The 12,420-nt window shown below is 43.9% G+C and overlaps 2 protein-coding genes across 4 annotated transcripts in view; one reads left to right on the top strand and one right to left on the bottom strand.

The window, feature by feature from the left end:
* The window catches only part of USP42 (ubiquitin specific peptidase 42), a 51,554-nt gene extending 42,707 nt beyond the window's left edge, over window positions 1-8,847 (top strand). The window contains exons 15-18 of one of the 2 annotated variants that reach the window (XM_063090248.1): window positions 1,333-2,826; window positions 3,906-4,204; window positions 6,523-6,565; window positions 7,877-8,847. In XM_063090248.1, the coding sequence (XP_062946318.1) occupies window positions 1,333-2,826; window positions 3,906-4,204; window positions 6,523-6,530 (1,801 nt within the window). In that variant the 3' untranslated portion in view covers window positions 6,531-6,565; window positions 7,877-8,847. The remainder of the gene's footprint in view (window positions 1-1,332; window positions 2,827-3,905; window positions 4,205-6,522; window positions 6,566-7,876) is intronic. The other variant, XM_063090247.1, reaches the window with a different exon arrangement.
* Window positions 8,848-9,114: 267 nt separating this feature from the next.
* CYTH3 (cytohesin 3) overlaps window positions 9,115-12,420 on the bottom strand; it is a 130,757-nt gene continuing 127,451 nt past the window's right edge. The window contains exons 13-14 of one of the 2 annotated variants that reach the window (XM_063090401.1): window positions 12,283-12,375; window positions 9,115-10,381 (exon numbers count right to left, since the gene is read on the bottom strand). In XM_063090401.1, the coding sequence (XP_062946471.1) occupies window positions 12,303-12,375 (73 nt within the window). In that variant the 3' untranslated portion in view covers window positions 9,115-10,381; window positions 12,283-12,302. Of the gene's footprint in view, window positions 12,376-12,420 lie in introns of both variants that reach the window. The other variant, XM_063090400.1, reaches the window with a different exon arrangement.

The following is a 12,420-nucleotide window of genomic DNA, read 5'->3' as shown; positions in this document are numbered from 1 at the left end:
TGGTGCATTACGTGCTGTATCTGTGCACAGGTTGGCTGTGAGCATGACAGGTTAGGATTTGGTCTTATGTCACTGTGCTTGATACCAGGTGTAGATTCTCCATCAGGGATGTCATATTCTCATGGTGAACAACTTTGGTAAAGTTCTGACCAAATCATAGTATGACCATCTCTAGGTTTACATGGCAGTTACATTCTTGGAAAATTTAGTGTCTGTGAAAACTGTGCCAGTGATATTCTGCCTGGGGTTTTCATCTCCATGAGTGTCAGGATGTGTGGGGTGCAAGACACTGACTCACGTGGGGCTGCCGGCCCTGCCCATATAGTGCTCGTGGGGCTCCCCACCATCGTAGTGATCCCAGATACCCCCCACATTTCAGAATGGCCTCTGGAAGGTGGGACTGTCCTCCCTGAGAACCTATTAGGAAGGCTTAATTATTAAAATGGAATGGAGTAAATCCTGTAGTCAAAGAACACTCATTCACAGTTTGCCTTAAAGATAAAATAGCTTGAACACTCAATCATTTATATAGTGACTTTCCTCCTGTTTCTTTCCTTCTAGCTTAGTGATCCTCAGATTTAATGTGCATGAGAGGTATTGTAGATGGTTGTGTAAACAAACCCACGTATGTACTTTAACCAAGTATGTGTTGCTTTACCTGCTGACTTGAGAATCCCCTTCCACATTCTAGGTAACTTCTCCATACTGACGTCTTCATATGTGTGGTCCCCTCCAGATACATTCCTTCTAAAAAGTGGAGACCACCGTAGAATCTTTTGTTTCCTGGCAATTTTCATTAACCTTGAGAATATATCAAAAGCTTTACAGCAATCAAGGGCAGAGTTAATTACTACGGAAAGATTTTCCTAAAGCCTCAGTGATTCCTTATAATTTATCAGTAATACAAGGAGTATTGGCTTGAGAGTAGAGTAGCTACCTCCGAACAAAGAAAAGCAGAATTCAGAGAAAAGAGATCCAGAGGAAAAGTAAGAGGCCCCATCATCATTTGACTTTTTTGTTTAGACTTTAGTTATTAAGAATGAGAAGTATATCTGGAAACAGGAAGAGCCTAGAACTGCAGAAGTACTGTTGCTGAAAAATAGGATAGGAGGTATTCTTGATATAAAATTTTATCTTTATATATGAGGGAAAGAGAAAATGTGAATTTTCTAGAAAGGATAAGCTTGATAATGGGTTTACGCCAGATATATTTAAAGGCATAAAATATTTAGTCAGTGATTGTTTTGAAGTATTTGTCCCTGACAATGACAAAACCTATAAAGCAACCAAGCTAACTATTGATTTGTTGATTTGTTTTGGTGGGGGCTGCAGGACAACTGGAACAGAGAAGAATCCTCCAGAGGATCATGATGCAGAACTCGAGGCTAGCAGCGCCCCTGCTGACTCCCACGAGAAACCGGAGACAGTCACAAGTCTTAGCAGCAAATTAAAGAAGACTTTGCTGCCCTTGGACCCCAGCGTCAAATCTACCAAAGAAGAAGTCTCTGAAAACATCTTAGCAAAACCTGATGACTCTTTGCCCAGTATCAACAGTCTTTGTAACACCAACAAGAATTCCATAGAGAATGATCAGCTTTCTAAACTATATGATCCTGGGAATCTAATAAATGATCTGAGCAAACCATCCCATGATGGAAAAGGGGCATTAAATGAGAGTCCACAGGCCTCTGCATTAGCAGAAACAGTGGAGAAGTTGAGCCCAACTCCTTCAGTACATTCAGAAGATGGATGTGAACATAAACTTTTAGTTTACCTCAGTAGAGACTGCTGCAAGGACACGGAGGACCTTTCCAAAAGTACCAGCATGTCTGCAGACGAGCTGCCCTGTCCTCAAATAGACAGGACCACAGTAAATCATACAGAAGTGGGCACTGAGCAAAGTCATGGGGAGAGGTATGATGAGAGTAAGGTGGGACAAAAAGTTCAGGATCATTCTCCAGTTAAGGAAAAAATCAGTAGCCTCAGAAAAGTTGATCGTGGACACTATCGTAATCGAAGAGATCGTTCCTCCAGTGGAGAGAATGCAAGGGACAGTAGGAGCAAAACTGAGGACCATTATCACAAGAAGCGGCGCCTCTGTGTCAGAGAGCGGTCCAAGCAGGACCGCCACATGGCAGAGCACTGCAGCGGGAACCAGCAGCACCCATGTCACAGTGAGGGAGTCGGCCCCAGTGAGCGCCGCTCTCTGGGCAGGTACAGCCACCACCACTCTCGAAATAGAAGTGGGTTGGACCAGGACTGGAGCAGATACCACCATTCAGAAAGTGAACACGCCTGGGGCCGGGACAAATACTACCCGGACAAAATGAGATGGGACAAATGCAGGTATTACCATGACAGGTATGCTCCTTACGCAGCGAGGGAGGCCAGGGAGTGGAAGCCTTTCCACAGCGGCCGGGAGCACGACCGAGCAGGGCAGTACGGTAACCGGCCGCACAGGGACTACTACAGAAGCAGGAAGGACTGTGAGGTGGTGGCTAAAGGGAAGGATCGGCACCATTTCAACAGTCCTCGAGCAGGCCCATCCCGTTCCTTTCCTCTGTACCCTGAGAAGTGCTCCCATGAGAAAATTGCACTTGCGGCTGAAGACAACAGTTACAACCTCTCTGATCGGGTTCATGAACATGAAAATGTAAAGTCACGGAAATGGAGATATGATAGTATAGAAAATAATGACTGTCATGTAGAAAAGAAAGCCCAGAGAAGCTTACAAAAGGATCCTTTAGAAGAGCCTAAAGCGAAGAAGCACAAAAAATCAAAGAAGAAAAAGAAATCCAAAGACAAACACCGAGATCGAGATTCCAGGTGAGGATCAAGATTCCAGGTGAAGACTATGGGCAGGAGCTTGCGCTGGCCTTACAAACACGTACTGGTCACCTGGTGATTTGTCTCTTCTAACCCAGCTTAGTAACAAGTGAAGGGCTATGTCATAGTTATATCAATTCGACTTGTTTTTCATCTCTGTGGGTTTTGAGATTTCATTGTTTTTACACATTTCTAAAACTTAGCTCTGCTTTTAAGCTGTATCATACTTCATGGTATTGTAAAATGCCTAACAACCTCATTTTTCAAAATGATATTGCCATTTTTGGTTAATGCTTTATAACTCTTCTAGGAGTAAGTGTGCAATGGTTTGTAAATGAAACCTTGAGTCTTTGACTTCAAAATTGGTGTTAATATTTTTTTTGTCAGATGTCGTTATATTTTTGTATCTTATATTATCTTCAAATTCAGTGACTGTGAGGTAAGCAGAAAATGGGAGGCCACAGTTCTTCTGATGTTTGCCTGCCCACCCAAAGCAGGAATCTGAGACGCATCCTTTGTTTCCTTAGCTTTTGTCTTTCTGTCGTTGGAATTTTTTTTTTTTTGTATTTTTAAAAAGCTAAATGTGTTTGTGACTGTCTTGTGAATGACTTATCCATGAGGAAATGGATGATCATGAACAGAATTACTGTATATTTCAGTTGACATCTCTTAACATTCATAAATAGGCAGTGGTCACTTGAAGTAAAAGGAAATCATAAGCCTCTTTTCTGCCTATGTGCCTGAGACACCTGGAAAAAACATTATTTTTTCTCTCAGCTACTAGTTTCAGGAAAAGTTAGCAAAATCCTCCCTGCAGTGTTTCGGCCAACAGCTGTAGCTCCTGAGCAAAGCTACAGGCAGTGTGTGCAATGTGGTGTGGGGTTGAAGCTGGCCACGTTCTGACCCTGGACTTAAAATTATTATAAGGAAAGCAAACGACACATTTTTAATTAGATACAGTTTTACCTGTGTTTGCACAGTCAGTGTCCTCAGTAAGTGGGTATAAAACCAAATACCAAGTTCTGTTTTAGGTGGTTTTGGGTTTTTGGTTGTTTGAATTCTGGTTTTTTCTTCTGCAGGCATCAGCAGGATTCAGATCTTTCAGTAGTGTATTCTGATGCTGACCTCCACAGACACAAAAAGAAGAAGAAGAAAAAGAAGAGACATTCGAGGAAGTCAGAGGACTTTGTTAAATATTCAGAACTACACTTACCTAAGGCCGCTAGCTATGAGACTGACCATTTCCGGAGAACCGAGGGCAGTTTTCTTCTCACTGATGGCCTGCCTCTGGAAGGTGTTGGACCTTTCCGTGAGAAAACAAAACATTTAAGGATGGAAAGCAGGGATGACAGGTGTCATCTGTCTGAGTATGGCCAGGGTAAGAGGAGATACTTGGAATTAAGAAGATAGAAACTATTTTCTAATAAATTTTTTTTTGAAAAGGTGATTAACACATGGAAAGAAAACCTCAAATGGCATAAAAGTGTATACAATTAAGCAAGAGTCCCCCTCCTGCCCTGTGACATCCAGCCTTGATTCTCAGACATAGAATGTGATTCAGTTACATGGTTTGCATATTTAGCACTGATCCCTAAGCCTTTATTAAAGGCATAAGTTACATGGGACTCGGCCCAGCAGAACCTGTGTAATCAAACAGGAAGCCCTGGAAGTTATGGCTCTGGGTATCTGAGTATTTGCCTCGGGAAGGACCAGAACTTTTGTTTTTAAAGCATTTTTTATAGAAATATTTTTGCAGTATATGCTTTACTCTCCTGAATCCTTAAGCCTGTAGCATCCTGAGCATAACCTAACTCATAATTTGATGACATCGGTTATTAGAAACATTTGTTATTGGCCTCCACCAGAGCGATGCCTTGGCGACATCTATATTGTGGGTCTTTGGCTCCTGCGGGAGCTAAATTACTCCAGGCTGCTGGATGTCTTGGATTCTGGTGTCTGCTTTGCACGACTGTGTCTTCCCTTGTAATGTGGTAGTCCTTTGTGCACTCTGCAACTAAGGCGGCCTCCTCTTCCTCTCTAGTTTTGTTTCCAGTGACCTGTGGCTCTAAAAAAGAACACTGAATTTGTTAAAAATGGATGTAATGTAAATCAGTGGACCTAGAGCAGAGGTTGGCAAACTGCAGCCCTAGGGCCAAAGCTGGCCTGTTGCCTATCTGTGACTTATGAGAATGGCTTTAACATTTTTAAGTGGTTGGAAAAAAATTCCAAATAATATTATTTTGTTACATATGAAAATTATATTCAAATTCCATATCGATTGACTTTTATTGGAGCACAGCCAGGCTTGTTTACATATTGTCCAACTGCTTTGGTGCTACTCAGCAGAGGTGAGGAGTTGCAGCAGAGACCGTAGGGCCCGCAAAGCTAAAGATGTTTATTTGGCCATTTACAGATAAAGTTTGCAAACCTCTGCTCTAGACACCGAGGTTCACCTTCATGAATAAAGCATGTCATTGCAGGGACTTTGACATGTCATCTTGGTTCTCGACTGTGTGTTCTAGGGGCAGAACAAGGAAGGGGGAAGGCCTGTCCCACCCAGTGGCCCACAGTCAGTGTGAAATTGTTGGTTGAGGGACATATGGCCCCAGAGTGTTGGGTAAAAGAGAACCAGATAACTTGAGGGTTGAGTATTCCATTGGGAGGATGGTGTTGGGGGGAACTCTGTGGCTCCAAGGTAGCAGGTGAGAAGAATTGCCATTGCCAGGAAGAAAGGGAAGCTCAAGTGGCATTTGTTCTGTGTTTTCTAAGAAGTTAATTATGTACATTTTTTAATTGGTTTCACAAGAACATTTCAGTGATTTGGGGAGGGGAATTGGTGATGATCAGTTCTCTTCTGCCTGATGAAGCAGCGAGATGGGCTTGTTTTGCATCTTGGGCAGCATCCTGCACCTCCCGTTGCATCAGCAGGTGTCTGTCACGAGGATCACAGACAGGGGCTGCTGGTAGACAGTGGATGGCAGCTCAGGCCCCAGGGAGGGGAAGGAGATCGAATGTGAACCTCAGTATTTCTCACATTTGGCAAATGGGTGTCTTGAGGGTGCTGCCGTCAGGCTTTGTGTTCATGTGGTGGCCCTGCATATCTGTCCTAATCCAGTCTCACTGATGACCAGTCTGCAGCCAGCGCTTCTGCCATGAGCAAGACTGAGGAGCCCAGGTGCTTGTCCTGTCATCCCAGGAAGGGCTGTTTGCTTGGCCTTGCCATGTCACGCATCCCCCTCATCTGGCTGAGGACAGACACCCTGTCTGCTGTTTTCCTCTGTCCTGGCACCTTGACCACTTACCTTTCTCTTCCAAATTTCTGCTCTCTGGTTCCACTCAACTCTGACTTAATTTCTTTGGCCTAAGTTCTGTTCTGTCCTAATATTAAAATGCTCATTAGTTTGATGGGGCTGAGGATGGACTGCTGGAGATGCCAGGGGGCTTGGCTTTCGGTGCAGCCTTCCACTGGGACCAGTGACCGTCGGTCATCACAAAAACTCTTGTTTTCAGTGAAACTCTTGGAGGACTAGCTACATGCAGTATATACCTGCTCATCCTCACATAGGATTGATTTCAGGTGACTAACGTTAAACTACAGAGAACTGATCCTAATTGTAATCACTTCAGGCACGGAACAAGCACTAAAAATTTTGCAAAACCATCATTAAAATCTGTTTCCTAACCTTTGCTTTCTAGGTGATTGAAAACTCGGCCTCAAAACAAAAATTCACTAGTTATGGTAAGCTGTTTTCATATCTGTACGTTTAGTAATTGTGGAGGCACTGAGGGCACACAAATGTTTTAATTCTGAAGAAAACATTATGACCTGGGGCACTGCCGCAGCCATGCAGCTGGGGCAACTGGAAGCAGTGGAGCAGCTGCGGGAGGTGGCAGCCTCAGCGGGTGCTCAGCCAGCCCAGCAGGGGCAGCAGGTGCTCCCTAGATCCAGGCCCAGCACCTGGAGATGGACTTAGACCCTTTTCCTCATCAGTGTTTCCAGTACTGACTAGGGAAGATGCGTGTTCAACTCAGGCAGTCACGCTATCATGCACTCCCTTATCCCTCATTGTAAGAAAAGCCAACAAAGTTCAAAAGGCCAGGACAGACAGTCATTTGATAAACATTTCCGTTTTCTAGCCCAGACCTACCTAATGGGCCTATCCTAGAAAGGAGCCCCAGGAGTCTCCATTCCTTTTCCCACCCATTCCCTGTGCTTCTACACCTGTTCGTCAGGGCTGGGCTTAGCACATCTCACGCTGCACACACCCAGCTGCTGGCCCAGTGCCCAGGCCGGGAGCCCCGGGTCCCATGTGCAGACTTGAAGTCATATTGAGGCATGGGACCAGGCACCCACTTCACATGAAGATGACTGCCTTATTTGGATGATGTTTGGGTGCTTTATAGCAGATCAAAACCTTTATGAGTGTCAAGGCTGTGTTCAAGTCATGTATTATCAGTGACCCTGGGAAATAGTAGTTCATGTTTTCTACCCTGCACTTGCTGAGGTAAGAGAGATAGACAATGAGCCATTTTGCCCTTGAAAAGAAATTTTGTCCAAATGTGTCTGTCACATCTAATCAGCAAGGGGGACTTTAAATGAATTTCAAAGTTAATTGTCTGCAGATGATTAATTTGCAATTAACATGCTTTATCAATGTGTCCTCAAGGGAAAGACCTAATCCTAATTAAGGAACTTTTAACTCTTCTGAGTGAAAGGGAATCTCAGGATGAGATGGATTAGCAGCGGTTTTGGTCAGGGCAGGCACAGCCTGAGCCCAGCAGAGGGCGCCTCCCTGGCTGAGCCGCTGGCCTGCACCCACTGCACATCTGCCTGGCATCGCCAGGTTCCCTCATTGCGATTCAGGAAGGCAAAGTGACCGTTTACAGGAAGAAGAGCTTCCCCCAAAGACCTCGGGACCAGCTGACAGGGAATCCAAGAATAAGTTGCTCGTGTCATGAGAAGGAGAGGCCCTTCCCGGGACTCAGTGAGCTTTTGTGCCAGACTTCCTGCCCCTGGATTTACTAACCCCTGCCACCTCTTGTCTTTCAGATTCAACGCGTTCAACAGAAGCCATCCCCAACCCAGCTTAAATTATAAATATAGAAAATAACTTTGTTCCAATCTGCGTGGTGCTTCTTTAGTAAATACTGTACAGATTTTACCATGGAGAACTTTTTTTTTTAGTTTTTACCTTTTCTTAATTACCCTTATTCCAAATGGATGAACACTTTCTACAACTGCTGACCATTGTAAAATACCATGTATATAAATCACATTGAAAATAATGCCCTGGAATAGAACATCTCAAATGCTGCTTAATTACAGACTCAGGTTGATTACTTGTATTTCATGTAATGTTCCTCCAAGTTAGACATCTGGTGCAAGACCAACCGGGAAACCATGGAATTATTAAAAGTACAAACTGACAGTGTGTATATTTAATTTAAAGACTTATTTAAAGATTCACAAGCTCTCAACTAGACTTTCGAGAGCAGTCTGTTTTCTGTAACGTCTGATACTAGAAACTAATTTGCTTCATATTTAGTTGTATTCAAGATTTGAAGATGTGTTTTATAGACAAGTTCTGTTTTTGAACTTTGTGGAGCTATTCCAATCAAGTTACCAGTTATGATGAGTATTTACATTATGAATGTATAACCCAAACATTATTTGTAAAGCCTCCAGTATGTTTTTATTATATAACACTTTTTTATACAGTGTCTCTTGTCTTGACTATATGATATTGGAGTCTGAGTTGTCAGCTTGGTCCCTTAAAGTTTCTAGTTACAGACAAAATCATACTGTGATTTTATTTTTAATATGGATATGCTATCAAACTGTGATACACTTATAATTCACTGGTCCTGCATCAGGAGATGGAGTGGGGAAAACTGTATTTAATACAGTTTGTATCTGAATAATCTGTATGGTTTATACAGTTTGTGTTGTTCAGAGATGTCTAAAGTTTGATCTTTGTTTTTTTAAAGATTAAAAAAGCACTTGCCCCACTGTAAATATACAGCATGTAAAATTTATATAGTATATAAATGGCAGCAAATTAAACATTTTGCGTCTTATTTTTTACTGTTGCTTTCCCAATTTGCTTACAGACACTTCTCACTGACTCCTTCCTGTTGTCTGCGTTCCCTTTCTCAAAACCTGTGAAGTCCCCGCGCAGCCTGTCGGGGCTGGAGCTGCAGACCCCAAGGATAAGCAAGGCAAAGTCAGAAAGTGGTTTGCTGGGTCTGACAATGTCACTATTTTAAAGAACCAAGTCTTAGACAAGCTTGTCTTGACAATACATTTGGAGTTTTATTTGGTGAACACAGCATTTGCAAGAGTTTGACGGCCACACACCCTCCAATTTTACTTACTGTTCACTTTGCAACAAAATATCAATACAGAATATTTCTTCATGCAAGTTGTAGGAGTATATACATTGAATAACAAACACTCCAGAAATCAATATATGTACATTATTTACATATTAACTATATTTACTGTAAATAGAAATGTTTTCTAAGAAAAAATAAGAAAATGAGAAATCACAACTTGTGGTTTCTGGTCTACAACAGACCTAACTTCTCGGCAAAGCACATCTATGTAGATATATGCATGTGTAACCTTAGAAATATGCATTGCTTTATATGAAGCATTAAATGCTGCTTCATCTGTAAATAGCTCCTATTTTGACTCAGTTTGGTACCACATTAAATTGCTCAAAAATGTTCTGTAACCCTGAAGACATTGTTGCTTGTCTGGGTCCAGGGTCAGTCCAATTAAACCTCAAATGTTAACCAGGGCCCAGCAAGGCAGAGACAGGATGGGCCGTGGAGGCCACCATCTCCCGCCCAGGTTTCCTCTTCACTGCTACTGCCCCTTGTCTCTGGAAGAAAGTGTGTCTTTGGCTGGAGTTGACACTGCACTGAGCGTAGACACTGGGGGCGGGGAGGAGGATGAACACGATTGCTCATGCTGAGGCTCAGGCAACAGAATCACACCTGCCCCCAAGAGGGGATGAACCAGCTGTCCCACTTCAAGAGAGGATGCCCTGGTGGAGGCTAGCCCCACACCGTCCCTGACTTGGCAGGTTTTCTGGACCAGGCCTGCCTGAGGGCTCCGTGGGCATGATGGCAGTTTGCCCTTCATGTTAATACTGTCACAAAAAACCCTGGAATTAGATGATTTCACGTAACACTCTGACGGTAGGTTGGCTAGATTCTAAGCACCATGGCCTTCTGTATCATTCCTGGGTGAACAGCCATCAGTTGAAGCTTGTTCACAGATGACCGTAGTAGAGAAACAGATTTCTCATCAGGCGACTCCTTCATGCTCACTTCCCAACACCCAAAAGACAGAAAGTTCCAAATCCCCAGGGCCATACCTGGGTTAGACAGGAGAGAGGAGGCAGCTTGTCCATATGTGAAGTGCTGATGGAGCTGGCACTGCAACCAGTTCTGGGGAAGGGGCCAGCCCAAGGATGGGCACCGTGGAGGCGGCCGTCAGCAGTATTTGGTCTGGGGGTCCAGGCAGCATTTCTGTTTCCAGGGAAGACTGGAGGCCAGAGTTGCATATATACTAGTCAGGCATTTCAAGAATGCTGACTTGCCTTTCTCAAAAACTAAATTTCAATTTGAGGTATCAGTATAGTAACAAAGCCTAAAAGCTTAAGAATAAACAAAAAGCCTGATGCATGATGGAGAGGTATGGCCTTGGACCCTTCTGCAGTCTAGTGTGACTTAAAGCTATATCAAGGTCAGCTGCTGTAGGCAAAGGGCCCACAGCTGCTCTGTCTCTGCCTCAAGGCCACTCATAGGAATAGTTACTAGTGCTATTTAGAACAAAACATAAGTGCATACAGTCTGAGGTTTCCTTCCTGGACTTTCATTTTGCACAGGAGCACAAATGACCTCCAAAGGGTACAATATTCCAGGTGTGTTTACACAGATGGGGCAGGGAGAGGAAGTTCTGTGGGGCAAAAGCCATCCACCAACTGAATAGCCCATGTGTGAAAGAGGGTCCTATGGATTATACTTGGTCATTCTGGAGGTGGAAATAAAGCTCCCAATAGAGACAGGCACCTGTCTCCCAGTCCCGTCTTGTTCCAAGCACACATCTTTGTCCAGTTTCGTGATGGTCTCAATGTGCGGGGCACAGATTCATCCATCCTTGTGCAAATGTACTGAGCCCTTTCTATTGTACGTCTATGGCAACCTGACAGCCTCCTGGTCATGGGGTTTCCCCCCTTCCACCACCAGTGTCTATTTGGGGTTCTCAACTGCCTACAGAGAACCTAACTGCCACACACCTTCAACCTGTAGCTTGCTCTATCCCTCCCTCATGAGGGGAGATCAAATCCCTGGAAACATAGTGTACTACAAGAGGAATAAGACTGATTATTTCTAGTTACTTATACGTCTATTCATTAAGAAATCTGGTCAAATAACTGTAAGGTCTGTAAGATAAGCATTCATTTTGTCGAAGGCTTTAAATAGCAATGAATGTGATCAAAAGCCGGTGTGACCCAAGCATTCAATTGAACCATATGAAACCGGTGCTTGTGTGGGTCAAAAGCAGACAGCGGCAGATTCACGTGTTCAACAAACGGGTGATGCGTGTCCAGGGGAAACGCTCCACTTCCTAGGATTTAGCAGCTACAAGATAAACACCCTCAAACCGTAATCATTATACTTTAGTGATTTGCTTTTTTAGAAACTATTTGTGGGGCCAAAAAATTTAAGCTGAAGGGAGGCTACATGGCTAATCATACCTGGAGCCCTCTCCCCAAGTGCTCGTGGTCCTGAAGGACACCGGACCCCTGACTCCCAGAGCAGCCGGGCCCCCGCCCAAGTGCAAGCGACCTCTCACAGCCCTCCTTCGGGGTGCTGCATATACATATATATTTTTTTTTCTTTTTTTTTTCAGTGCACAGTATATACTTGTGTCCAGGAGTTAAATTTATAGCTGCCATTCTAAAAATACTACTGTTAGAAAGTATCTTTTGTTATAATTTCAGAATATAAAAAGGCATATAAAAGCTATAATCCTATATATCTGAGAAAAAAAATCTGAATAAAAAACTGGTAGCTTTTCCTTTCGTGTTGTGATACGACACAGTGGCTTCTAGAATGGATAACCCCACCACGAGTGGGCGCATGGTTGGGACCGGTAGGAACGAGGCTCTGTCTGTGGCAAGTGAGTCCCGTGTCTGTGGCACAGGTTTTCTGGGCTGAGCCACCAGGCGCTGCCACTGATGAAACCGGGAGCGCGCAGGTTTGGACTTCTCCCACCGTGAGCTCCGGGACAGTCGCAGACCCCAGCCCAAGGCTGCAAGGTAAACAGCAGTTCGGGCCACGGATGGCCGCTCTGTAGAAGCTGTGAGCACCACCAGGACCCACCTCCTAGCTGCGGCCTCCAGTCACTTTCTGCTGTGGGGTTTGGGTCTTGTCCTTTACCTGTTCAAGTCAGGAAAGCTCTATTTCTTATTGGCAATCCTTCTTTTCCTCGTTGCCAACATGTCATAGAAAGGATCCCTACTGATACTTGCTCTGGTAAAAAGAAAAAAAAAAAAAAAAAGGAAGACAAGCAGGTTA

Source organism: Cynocephalus volans, chromosome 3 (assembly GCF_027409185.1).
Source record: "Cynocephalus volans isolate mCynVol1 chromosome 3, mCynVol1.pri, whole genome shotgun sequence".
In the NCBI taxonomy this organism is placed as follows: Eukaryota; Metazoa; Chordata; class Mammalia; order Dermoptera; family Cynocephalidae; genus Cynocephalus; species Cynocephalus volans.
The sequence above is the reverse complement of the archived record's forward strand: the minus strand, read 5'-3'. Positions and strand labels throughout refer to the sequence as shown.